At 35.0% G+C, this 14,250-nt stretch overlaps 1 protein-coding gene across 11 annotated transcripts in view; it reads left to right on the forward strand.

The window, feature by feature from the left end:
* The window catches only part of TCF12 (transcription factor 12), a 375,921-nt gene that overhangs the window by 257,786 nt on the left and 103,885 nt on the right, over positions 1-14,250 (forward strand). For all 11 annotated transcript variants that reach the window (XM_057722459.1, XM_057722462.1, XM_057722469.1 and 8 more), the window contains one exon: positions 29-93. In XM_057722459.1, the coding sequence (XP_057578442.1) occupies positions 29-93 (65 nt within the window). The remainder of the gene's footprint in view (positions 1-28; positions 94-14,250) is intronic.

The following is a 14,250-nucleotide window of genomic DNA, read 5'->3' on the forward strand; positions in this document are numbered from 1 at the left end:
ATATAAAGATATTTTCTTTGTTTTACAGGGAAAACGTCAGAAAGAGGCTCATTTTCCCTGTACAGCAGAGATACTGGATTACCAGGCTGTCAAGTAAGTTAATAAATACAGAAGCAGTGAGATAATTTTTTAACATGTAGATAAAGACTTTAACAGAGGAGGTAGAAATTTATCCAATTTCTTTCACCAATATTTGTGCATTTAATTTGTGACTAAATGTAGTGGGGTTTTAGTAATTAAACATATTTTCTAGTCTTCTGCTCCTCTGCTTAAAGTGGTTTCCCTTCCACAGTTCACCAGTGTCTTTCTCTGTCATCAAAGAATTTCATAACTCACCTTCATTTTAACTGGAGGCAAAGTAGCAGTTACCTTCCTACCCTCTTCCAAAATGCTTATTTCTGAAAATGATGTTTATTTCGTCATAAAAAGAAGTGTTGCTGATAGAGCACAAGAACATAAAATTGCTCTGTGTAGCTTGACTATCCTATGTTAAACTTAACAAATGTTGGAGGTATTTTCATTTCAGTCTGTTACCAAGCTCAAGTCTGGCTGCTTGCTGCTTGCAGATCAATATCTGAGGGGCAGTGTTGGTAGAAAGGAAGGCTTCTTTTAACCAGAAAGCTAGCAATCTGGGAGGAAGACACACTTATGTCCCCCCAAAACCGACTTCTAAGATCCTTCTCAGCCAAGACAGTTTTTAAAGGGGAAAAAAAGGAAAGTAATTTCAGTTAATCATTGAGATAAGGGATCAAAGTCATTACCCATTCCCCTCTGCATATAGTTTTGTTGACTTCTTGTGATCTTTCTTTAGATGCTGTCTTGTTCACAAGTTTGTTCACACAGTTTGTTCATGAGATTACTGAAGGGGAAGCTAGGGGAGAGGTCTGATCATCTGTTAATTACTTACTCTTCATTTCTTCTTCTTTGATCTATGGAAAGAACCAACAGGTTAGGCAAGGTATTGTGTGGTTAAAAGATATGAAAACTGTGCTTGGGCCAGAGATGGGCAGAGCACAGCAAGTGCCTGGTTTAAGGGTAGTTACAATATAGCTTTGCTAATGTGACAAGACACGAGGGGTTTCCTGTTGAGGGCGGTTTCTTGCAAAGAGCTGCTTGCAAATCCACATGCAAACAATTTTTTGAGCTTCCTGCCATCTCCTTGACTTGGAAACTTTCTTTCAACTCTTCCACATTCCTTAGCATGTTGCATTTCTACTAATGGCCATTTACTTTGCTTCTTTCCCCACATCTTTACACTGAGAATCCTAAACATTCAGTTCACCTGCAGATTCCCATCAGAAGCAAGCTCAAAAGCACACAAAGGAAAGGCAGAATATATTAAATTAGTTTTCTGTTGTCTGCATGCCTTTCATGAGACCCACCCTAACTTTAGACCTGGGCACTTAACTGTCATACTAACAATATTACTTCATTTAATACCTATCCCATAATTGTGCCATTCAAAATCAGAATACCTAGGTTCAAATCCCATCTCTGCAAGTTACTGACCTGTGGTTCTAAGACAAATCATTTAACCTTAAATCCCATCTCTGCATTGACTTCTTCATTTGAAAAATAGAATTAGCAGTCTTTTTCCCCACATACCTTATAAGTCTCTGAACGTTAAACTGCATGTACTTGAAAGTATTTTACAAAATGAATGCACATTTTAAAATATTTTTGGTTCATATAACCCACCAAAAAAAGCTATTCTATGTGCTTAATATTATTTTTAAGAGCCCAAAATGATTGAAAACCACCGCCCTAATGTTAACACTACTGCTAAATTTGAGAAAGAAAATTATTGTAAGCTCTTTGAAACTACAGCTGCAGCTATTAAATTATTGTTAATGCTTATATTAATTTATGAGTTTTCACTTACATTTTTTATACTCCCTTGGCAAAGATATTGCTATTTAGTTAGAATCAGTGGTAATCTCCATTTATGTAATTCTCTAATTTTTGCAAAGATGAATCTTAACAGTTTTTACCAGTGATTAATGTGTGTTTATACCAGATTTAATTCTCATATCAAAAACATTTATTTAAACCTAGATGCATAGCTCTCTAATAACGGTTATTATCATTTACTGAGCACTAACTAAGCCAGGCATTGAATTAAACATTTTTTTTTTTGGCGGTTACCTACAGCCTGCAGGGTCTTAGTTCCCCCATCAGGGACTGAACCCAGCCCTCAGCAGTGAAAGCACAGAATCCTAACCAGTAGGCCACCAGGGAACTCCCACATTAAATCCTTTTAACAGGACCAGTTTTGCAGGTTAGAAAATGAGTGTCTTCAGAGGTATCTGCAGTTTGCTCAATGCCATACATCTAGCAAGTGGTAAACCTTCTAAACTCATGTTTGATGTTTTTTAACTATTATGTAATTATATTGCAGGTAAGAATCCCTTACCTCCCTCCCATTTTAATTTGTTCAGTCAAGGAGGGGCCTGAGAACTTATATTTTTAACAAGTGCCCCAGGTGATTTTAATTCACATGGACTGGGGATTATGCTTTGAGAAACCGAGTGTCTCTGTATACTCCAAATATAAGCACATATGGAGTATTAAAAAGGAAGAAACTGTAAGATCCACTTTTCAATAATTATTTATCACATGTTGGAGAGATCACGCAGGCCTAACAAAAAGAGAACAAGGTTACAGAACAAGATTATGGGAATGTATGAAATATAAAATAACAATATTGCTATATACAAGAAGATTTTTAGGTATTCAAATCAGGGAAAGGTTTATTTTTGAAGAATTCATGGCAACAATGCATGAGCCCCAGAGAGAAAGCCCAAAATTCAGCACAGAGGAGAGAAGATTATACTGCAACAAGGATAAATAACATCAATGAAGACCAAGGGGCTCTTAAAATAAATAAAAGGATTCCTTACTGTGAAAGGAACAATGGCTTTGCTATTTATTATTGTTACTTAGCTCTGACTGTTGCTGCAGTTGCTAAGAGAAATTATGATGGATCACACCAGCTGATTTGAGGTGTTAAGTAGTAAACTCAGGAAATTCAAGAGTTTAAAATGATGTATCACTCCCATTCAAAGAAAAACCTGTATTCCAAATAGTATTTAATGGGTCAGAAAAGAAAAAAACATACGGAAACAATTAATAATTGGCTGCCATTTGTCTTACCTATTCACAAGCAACATAGTAATCTTAACCACACAATGATAATAGAAGGAAATATAGATAGTGACTACAAAATTATATCCAAACACCACTTTGAAACCATTTTTCTTCAACAGAATCCTGCAAGGAACATTAACTCTGCTATTAATGTACATAAAATGCTGCTGACATACTGCAAAATTCAGGCTAATTTAATAATGCCTGATGGGCCTTACTTCATGTTAAGATGATGTAATAATATGTTGCTAAATGAGTCTCCTCATATTACCTTCACAGCAATTGTATAACTGATGAGCCATTAAAAGGAAACTGGTATAGCAGTATTACTGGAAACATTGATAGATCATTGTGCAATTGCAATTTTTGTTTTGACTCAACACAGAGGATAGAAGCCAGCATCTTTATTAACAATAGGCGTAGAGGGAGGGATAAATTGGGAGACTGGGGTTGACATATACACAGTACTATATATATATAAAATAGATAATTAATAAGGACCTACTGTATAGCACAAGGAACTCTACTCAGTACTCTATAATGACCAATATGGGAAAAGAATCTAAAAAAGAGTGAATATATGTGTATGTATACCTGATTCATTTTCCTGTATAGCAGAAACTAACACCACATTGTAAATCAACTATACTCCAATAAAAAATAATTTAAAAAAATAAAAGTAACTTCCCCCCCCCCCCCCAAATACCCAGTGGGTATAATACATTAATAACTGCCACCATGAAGTGAAAAATCCTTTTATGATTATGACAGTTTGTCATTGATACCTCTTAAACAAGTATTTATTCAAGTTTGTGCAAGTTTTTCTCAAAGTGTTCAGCCTAAAAGAGGCAGGGTCTTGTTTTTTTCCTAAGAGATTTAATTTTCATCAGAGTTAAGATATTATACCCTTAAAAAATAACAGTTAACTTTAAAAACTCAGCTAACAGTTATTTAGAAATTTATTCATACCATTTGCTTCTTTACTGTCCTCTTTTTTCATTACAGTCAATCTCATTGTATACAGACTTTGATAATGATAAAATGATAAAAGTCAATACATAAGGAAGATAAAACAATGATAAATGTGTATACATCTAGTAACAGAGCTTCAAAATAAATGAAACAAAAATTGGTGTAAAGAGAGAGAAATTCACAATCATAGTTGAAGATTTGAATACCTCTCAGCAGTTGACAGACTAACTAGACAAAAACTTAGTCAAGACATAGAACTAAATGAACTGTATAAACTACCTTGACCTAAATGATACTTATAAAATTCTATTCCCAACAACTGAAGAATGTAAATTCCTTTTAAGGGTACATGTTACACTCAACAGGATTGAACCATGTGCTGATCTTTAAATTAGTGTCAATAAATTGAAAAGGCTTAAAATCATACAAAGTATTTTTTCTGACCACAAAAGAATTAAATTAGAAGTCAGTAAGATACCTAGAAAATCACCAAATATTTGGAAATGAACGGGCTGTTTCATTTAAACATGGGCATGTCTAACCCATAGTTTTGAAAAGAAATCGGAAGGAAATTAGGAAGTATTTCTAAATAAGTTATAATGAAATATGATATAACAAAATTTGTTGGTGCAATTAAAGCAGTGCCTTAGAGAAAATGCATAGCTCTGAATGCTTGTATCGGAACTTCTCTGGTTAAGAATCCGCCCGCCAGTGCAGGGGACATGGGTTTGATCCCTGGTCTGGGAAGATCCCACATACCACAGAGCAACTAAGCCCATGTGCCATAACTACTGAGCCCATGTGCCACAATGACTGAAGCCTGAGCACCTAGAGCCTGTGCTCCGCAGTGAGAAGCCCACGCACTGCAATGAAGTATAGTCCCTGCAACGAAGAGGAGCCCCCAGTCTCCACAACTAGAGAGAGCCTGTGCACAGCGGCAAAGACCCAATGCAGCCAATAAATAAATAAATGTATTTATTTTAAAATAAATAAATGCTTGTGTTAAAAAAGAAGATCTAAAATACATGACCTGATGTTCTGCCCTATGAAGCTAGAAAAAGAAATACAAAATAAGTAGAAGGGAGAAAACAGTACAGATAAGAGCAGGAATCAGTGTAATATTACACAAATAACAGAAAAAGCTAACAAAGCCAAAATTTGGCCATTTGAAAAGACCCATAAAATTAGTAAGTCCTAGCTAGACTAGTTAAAACAAAGGGGAAGAAGGAAGGAGGGGAAAGAACACCAATTACCAGTATCTGAAGTGGAAGAGAGGTTATCTCTGTAAATCATGTATACACTAAAAGAATAGTAAGGAAGTGTTGGGAATAACTTAATTGAATAAATTTGACAACTTAGGTGAAATAAGCAGATTTCTTGAAAATTATTTACTCAAAGGGGACAAGATGAAACAGAGAGTTTGAATGAATCTGCATCTGTTAATCCAAGTAAATTCATCTCAAAAACTTTTCCAGAAAGAAAGCTTGACTGTCATATGGCTTCATTGGTGAATCCTTTTAAGTGCTTAGGGGGAAAAATAATACCAATCTTACACAAACTATTTTAGAAAATAGAGGAGGAGGGGAACACTTTGCAGCTCATTTTACAAGATGAGCAACACCCTGATATTCAAAATGCACATGTGGTTTGTACCAGAAGTGAAAGTTTGGCTTAATTGTTGAAAATCAACCAGTGTAGTTCAATGCATTAACAGAATTAAGGAGAAAAACATTTCCAAAGTTGTAGAAAAAGTATTCAACACAATCAAATATTCATGATAAAACCTCTCTCAACAAACTAAGCATAGAAACAGCTTTCTCAGTTTGATGAGAAGACTTGTATGAAAGATCTATAGCTTTTAAGTGTAACAGCATGCTTAACGGTGAAAGACTAAATGTTTTTCCCCTAATATTAGGATCAAGGTAAGAATTTCCACTCTTATTATCTGAATTTTACTTCCTAGCCAGTATTAGTAATAAGCCAAGGGGGGAAAAGGGCATAAAAATTGGAAAGGAATAAATTCAGCTGAATTGGCAAATGATATGTCTGTGTACATGAGAAGTCCTAAGGAATTATCAAGAACACTTCCAGAACTAATAAGTACTTGTAGATATGTCACAGGTTACATAGGCAATCTAAAAAAGTCAGTTATATTTCTATATACTAGCAGTGAACAATTAAAAAATGAAATTATCAAAACAGTATTGTTTAAAATGTGACCTAATCAAACTTACAAGCTTTTGCACAGCAAAAGAAACCATTTAAGAAGAAACAAAAAAAAGCTTACAGAATGGGAGAAAATATTTGCAAATAATGTGACAAGCAAGGGCTTACTGTCCAAAATATACAAACCGCTCTTACAACTCAACAGCAACAAAACATACAAACCAGTCGAAAAATAGGCAGAAGACCTTAATAGACATTTCTCTAAAGAAGACATACAGATGGCCAGTAGGCACATGAAAAGATGCTCAACATCATTAGTTATTAGAGAAATGCAAATCAAAATTACAGTGAGGCACCACCTCACACTGGTCAGAATGACCATCATTATAAAGTCTACAGGGACTTCCCTGGTGGTCCAGTGGGTAAGACTCCACACTCCCAATGCAGGGGGACCCTGGTTCAATCCCTGGTCGGGGAACTAGATCCCACATGCATGCTACAACTAAGAGACCGTATGCCACAACTAAGAGTCCACGTGCCTCAACCAAGACCTGGAGCAGCCTAAATAAATAAATATTTTAAAAGTCTACAAATAACAAATGCTGGAGAGGGTGTGGAGGAAAGGGAACTCTCCTTCACTGTTGGTGGGAATATAAGTTGGTATAGCCACTATGGAAAACAGTATGGAGGTTCCTCAGAAAACTAAAAATAGAATTACCATATGATCCTGGGCATATACCTGGAGCAAACTCCTGGGCATATACCTGGACCAAACTATAATTCAAAAAAATACATGAACCTTCAATGTTCATAGTAGTGCTATTCACAATAGCCAAAACGTGGAAACAACCTAAATGTCCATCAACAGATGAATGGATAAAGAAGATGTGGTGCATACGTGGACAATGGGATACTACTCAGCCATAAAAAAGAATGAAATAATGCCATTTGCAGCAACATGGATGGACCTAGAGATTATCATACTAAATGAAGCAAGTCAGAAAGAGAAAGACAAATACCATGATATCACTTATATGTGGAATCTAAAATATGGTACAAATGAACCTATTTACTAAACAGAAACAGACTCAGATGTAGAGAACAGATTTGTGATTGCCAAGGTTAGGGGGAGGGAGAGGGATGGCCGGGGAGTTTGGGGTTGGTAGATGCAAACAATTACATTTAGACTGGATAAACAGCAAGGTCCTAATATATAGCATAGGGAACTATGTTCAATATTCTGTGATAAACCATAGTGGAAAAGAATATAAAAAAAGAATGTATATATGTATATAACTAAGTCACTTTGCTGTGCAACAGAGATTGGCACAACTTTGTAAATCAACTATACTTAAAAAAAAAACAGTATTGTTTATAGTCACATCAAAAAGTATAAAATACTGTGGGATAAGTTTAACAAAAGATTATAAGGCTTCAACAATGAAAACTATAAGATATTTCTGATAGAAATCAAAGAAGATCTAAATAAAGAGAGATGTGTACCATGTTCATGAATTGGAAGACTCAGCATCATTTAGATGTTAGTTCCACTGGGCTAAATGCAACCCCAGTCAGAATTCCAGCAGGCTCTATGAACATTGACAAAATTATTTAAAAGTTGATTGAGTAGCACAAACATATATATACTACCAACTGTAAAATAGATAGTCAGTGGGAAGTTGTTGTATAACAAAGGGAGTCCAACTCAAGGATGGAAGATGCCTTAGAGGACTGGGGCGGGGAGGGAGGGGGGGACTCGAGGGGGGGGGAGTCAAGGAAGGGAGGGAATAGGGGGATATGTGTATAAAAACAGATGATTGAACTTGGTGTACCCCCAAAAAAATAATAAAAAAAAATCCAACGGGAGAAAAAAAAGTTGGTTGGAAAGGCGAAGGATTAAGAAAAGCCAAAAGAATCTTTGAAAAGAAAGGAGGAAGAAATTTACCTAGCTTAAAGACTTCCTATAAAGCAATACTAATCAAGACACTGTAGTTTTCATATGAAGACTGACAAATAGATCATAGAACAGAATTGAGTCCAGAAAGGGACCCATCCCTATATGGGAAATGATGTTTGATAACAGCACTCCAGCAATTCAGTAAGAAAATAAACATCTCTTTTAATATATGGTGCTGAAACAACTGTATATCAATACTTTAAAAAAAAGAACTTCAACCTTATATCATAGACAGACATAGATTTGAGATGGATCATGGACTTACATATAAGCTAAAATAATAAAGCTGCTAGGGAAAAAGGAGATTAATATCTTTACCACTTCAAGGTAAACAAATTTTTTACAGAAGATCTAGAAAGCCTAGAACATGGAAGAAAAATTGATGAATTGAACTTAATTAAAATTTAAAACTTGTGTTCATCCCAGAACACCATGAAGAAAAAGGAAAAGAGAAGTCACAGAATGGGAAGAGTTATTAGCAACACATGTATTTGACAGAGGACTTATGTGTAGACTATATAATGATCCCTGACAACTCAGTAATAAGAAAGAAGCAATCCAATTTTTTAGAGCAGACACTTCATAAAAGATGGTATACAGATGGGCAATCAGCACATTAAAAAATGCCCCACATTATTAGCTGTCAGGAACATAAAAATTAAAATCACAGTGACATGACAGTACACACCTACCAGAATAGCTAAAAATTTTTTTCAATTTTTTTGAATTGAAGTGTAGTTGATTTCCATTGTTGTGCCAATCTCTGCTCTACAGCGAAGTGACTCAGTTATAGACATATATACATTATTTTTTTATATTCTTTTCCATTATGGTTTATCACAGGATATTGGATATAGTTTCCTGTGCTATACATTAGGACCTTGTTGTTCAGAATAGCTTAAATTTTTTGACAGCCAAAATTAAAATCGCTAGTTGGACTGTAAAATGGTACAGTGAGTTTAGAAAACTGGCCGTTTCTTGTAAAGTCAAGTATGCATCTATCCCATGACTCCACAGTTTTGCTCCCAGGTGTTTATCCAAGAAAAATGAAAACATTGCTCACCAAAAGGTTTCATTGAAAATGTTCATAGCAGCTTTATTCATTATAGTCTAAAACTGGAAATATCCCAGATGTTCATCAACAGGAGAGTAGATAAGTGACCTGTCTTACGTTCATACATTGAATGCTCTTCAGTAGTAAAATGGAATGATCTAATGATCTCAGTAATGTTATGCTGAGTGAAAGAGGCCAAATCTCAAAAATACAGTATGACTCCATTTATATGAACAGCTGTAGTAGACAAAACTCTCCTGTGTTGATAAAAATCAGATCAGTGGTTGCCACTGGGAGGAGTGTTCTACTGTGAAGATAACTCACTTCTGAGGTGATAGAAACATCTTGTGTCTTAATATGCATTCATCAAAACTGATTGAGTGATACACTTAAGATCTGGACATTTTACTGTATGTAAAGAACAGCTTAGTTTTTAAAAAAATTAAATGAGATGTCATTTACAGTAGCATCTAAGAAACTTTATTTAAATACTTAAGACTAAATGTTAAAAGACATGCAAGACCATCGAAAACTGCTAAGCAAACTACTAAGCATTGCTTGGAGAAATTTGAAAAGACCTCAGCAAGTGCAAAGATATACCATGTTCATGAATAGGTAGATGATAGTCCTAAAATGTCAGTTCTTCCCAAATTGACCTGTAGATTAAATGTAATCCCAGTTATAACTCCACCAAGATTCTTTGTGTTTGTTTAGGAATTTACAAGCTACTTTTAAAATTTCTTTGGAACTCTAAATGACCTAGAATACCCAAAGCAGTCTTGAGATGTGAAGAGCAAAGCTGGAGAATTTATGCCACCTGACTCTAACATAAGACTTAGTATTAAAGCCTTGTAATTAAACAGCACCAGTATTGGTGTGATTGAGAAATACAATATTGGAACAGAATAGAGCCCGGAAGTACACCCACACTTATGCAAATCATTTGATTTTCAACAGTGTTTGCCAAAGTATCCCAATGGGAATAGGACAGATTTTTAATAAAAGATGCAGTAACAAATGGATATTCATATGTGGAATTATGAAAGTCAGTCCTTCTCTTACACTAAAAGCAAAAGTCATTCAGGATGGATCCTAGACCTAAAATTAAAGCTAAAACTACAAAACTTTAAGAAGAAAACATAGGAGAATCTCTCCTCAGTTGGGGGTAAGCAAAGCTTTCTTACACAGAATAAAGAAAGAAAAAAAAATACAAAAGAAAAAAATGATAAGCTAGACAATCAAAATAAAGACTTCTGCTTATTAAAAAGCATAGGTTAAAAAAAAGAGTAGACTAAAGCCACAATCTGGGAGTCAGTTTTTGCAAAACATACATCTGACAAAACACTGGTATCCAGGATATAAAAAGAACTCCCACAACTCTATAAGGTTACCGAAGGCTTCTACAATTTTTCTTTTTGTGACAGGGTTAAGTGCAGTTGATGAACAAATTTCCAGTACCTTCTAGACTTGTAATTCTCTGGTAATTTCAAGAACAGGATCATCTAGTTGGTAACATGACTACAAGCTGTTACACAAAAGATACCCCTGGTGTAGCTACTTCTCTTTCTTTTTCCTTCTTTCTTCCTCCCCCCACATCACTAGTAATAGTTTTCTTTTAAGGAAGACAGGTTTCCTTAGCCAGTGACAACTGACAGTTTTAGAGGTTGAATAGTTACTTGATGGGGTAATTTCTCACAGCATATTTAGAGAAAACCCTAAAGGATGAGACCAATGGAATAATTACCTAGCCTAAGATATCTGTAAGTATATAAAAGGTCTTAATTCTATAGGGGAGGAAAGTTTTCTTCAACCCTCTCAGGATTCGTGGTTGAATCTGGAAAACAGACAAAGACAGATTAACAGGAGAAAAGCTTACAAATTCATTTAATATAAGTTTTGCATGACATAGAAGCCTTCATAAGGAAATGAAGACCAAAAGAAACAGACCTATGTACTTTCATGCTAAGTTCGATGAAGAGTAGGCAACTATGGATGAATATGATATAAGATTAAGGAGTATGAGGTAATTATAAACTGGGAGAAACTTAGTAAGACCTGTTTGTTAGGATTCTTCTTAATGTCCCTTTTTCTTTGAATATAAGGATGCGCCTTTCCTCTGGGTATAGGGAGGGCACATCTTATGTGAAGATAGCCTATTTCAGGGAAGAAGGGCTGAGGTTGGGGTGGAGGGCATCAGAGGGACCTTCCTGGTTCTGTCAGTTTCCCAAACTCCTCAGCTTAAAATATTCAGTATGCCAAGGTACCATATTTTGGGGTGTTGTATCCTGAACTCCATCATTCTTTTACTCTTATAATTAAGTTTTTAAGTTAAGATAGGATTTTTAATGCATTTCAAATTATTTCAATATCCCTAATTGTTTAACCTCTAGATGTAGTTTGGTTTCAGGTAGTTCTTTTACAAATTTCTATAAATTTAAAATAAATTCCTTAAGAAGTATTTCACGTGATTTGCTTTATTTCAAACCTACTTTTAATCAAATAATAAGAGTTTTGCACTGATTTAATAGGACATATTACACAGATCTGTATCCCACAACATAATGTGTTCATTGTATTTTAACATTTTATTGACCAGATTTTTACAACCTTATTGTGTTTTATTTTATTTTTAATAAAAAGAATTCCTTATTCCCTAAGGACTGTTGTGCCCTTAAAAATTATCCGAATTCATAGAAATTTGTTGCCACTTCTCTTTTAAGCAGACCAAGTTAACGTACAATTTAAATGCTTCACCTTTTTTCTCATGCTTCTTTCTTACTGGGTAAAAAAAGTCGAAAGTCAAATAAAAAGAAAAAAAACCCAAACAATTTCACACATGACAAAACTTACTTAAAAGGTAAAGGATCTTATCAATAAGTATTTGCTTATTTTATCGTGTATAAGGAACTGGGCCAGGCAACTGAATAAAAGAATTAGTATCAGTCTTCAGGAAGCTTACATTCTAGTTGGGAAGACCAACTGTGTACACACACAAAATTAACTAAAATGATAAGATGATACATATTAAATCTCAAGTAAGTAGCACAGATGTAAGTTAAAACTCAGAACAGAGAGAAATGAATGTGATTTTGATACAGAGAAGATTTTGCAAAGGAAGTGTAGAACTCTAAGATCTTGGAGGGTGAGTAAAATTTGACAGTAGACAGGAGAACATCTTGGGGAAAGAGAACACATGACTGATAAAATAGAAGCAGTAATATTCGATACATCTTATTGCTTCTTCCTTAATTTTCTCCCACCAAAAGTATCAGCTTTGTGAAGGCCTAGTCACTAGCTGCTTGTTTGTTGTATTTCCAGCTCCTCACTCTGTGCCTGACAAATAGAAGCTATCAGTGAATACCTTTTTTTTTCTTAATTGGGGTATAGTTGCTTTATAATGTTGTGTTAGTTTCTGCTGTACAGTGAAGTGAATCAACTGTATGTATACATACATCCCCTCCCTCTTGGACCTCCTTCCACCCCCCACCCCGCAGTCCCACCCGTCTAGGTCACCACAATGAATACCTTTTGAATGAATGTATTTGGAATGCAAAAAGAAGTGAATGTGTATTCTAGGAATAGTAGCGTTTTAACCTGGTTTGAATGGAATATTTATTTAGGGAAACAGTGTGAGATGTTTGAACTGTACAGATGATGCTTGGATACCTAAACAAAGAGTTTATATTTTATCCTGTAAGGGTTTGGGATTAGACATGTGGCATGATAAAAAAACACAGGTGTTTCTTAGAAAAGTTATGCTTTGGTTTACAATTTACAAGAGAATTTATAAACTGGCGACAAGGAACCATTTGAAATGGTATTGCTCTAGGCTACATATCAAGAACAGTGGGATAGGTAGTTTAGACAGATCTTAGTTATATAACAACAGCACATTGCAGGTGTTGAGATAGTTTTTTAAAAATAAAATCATGAGTCTCCTATAGATACAAAAATGAACATGTATGTAGATTGTATCTCATCAGTGAAGAAATCTGTAAGATGTTAGAACCAGTTCAAAGGAGAATCCAAAAACAGACACATTCATAGATCAAATTATGGAAATAAATATTCAAACAGAGGCAAAACTTTTTTTTTCCTTTGGAGGAGGGTGGTAGCAGTGGGGAAAGGTCTGTCAGGTGAAGGGTCACCTGACAGAAATTTTTTTCAGATGTACCTATAAGAATTATCTTTTCATTGCTACTAGTTATCTAAAATTTAGAGAGTTGTAAAATAGCTCTCTTAGAATGAGAATCTGATAACCTAGAAAGGTATGCTCTAGACCAGGGGTCATCAAACTACGGCTACCAGCCAAATATTTCCACCCCTTTTGTTTTTTTTGTGAATGGTTTTATTAGAACATAGCCATGTTCATTCGTTTATGTATTGGCTAGGTCTTCTTTCTTGCTACAGAAATGGAGTTGAGTGGTTACAGCAGGGACAATATGGCCCACAAAGCTTAAATGTTTTCTGTTTGGCCCTTAACTGAACTGACCCTGCTCCAGATAATGCATAATATTGCATCAAAGCATGATTTTTTTCCAACACAGTTATATGTTTCTGACAATTAAGAGAATCAGGGTTTTCTTATGTAGCCAATCCTATACTGACCTGCTCTTTTCCCAAGAGGATTAATTAAAGCTAGTTGTTTTAAAGAGCAGTTTGGATATTTCTTTACATAACAACAAACCTAATAGTAGGGACCTTAGCTTTAGGCTAAATTATTAGAACATAATATTAAGAACAAGGAAGTTGATATTGTATACCATTCAGAGCAAATGTATTTCTAAACAGGCAAAAGTAAACACCCATTCGGAGAAGAATTTGCAAATAGTAAAGTAACTTGCAACTCTAGCATATAGAGAATGATTGAAGGACAGAGGGCTATCTAGTTTTAAGAAGGGAGGACACCAGTAACTTGAGAAGCATCTTCAAATATTTGAAGCATAATTTGACT

This window comes from Hippopotamus amphibius, chromosome 2 (assembly GCF_030028045.1).
Source record: "Hippopotamus amphibius kiboko isolate mHipAmp2 chromosome 2, mHipAmp2.hap2, whole genome shotgun sequence".
Taxonomy (NCBI): Eukaryota; Metazoa; Chordata; class Mammalia; order Artiodactyla; family Hippopotamidae; genus Hippopotamus; species Hippopotamus amphibius.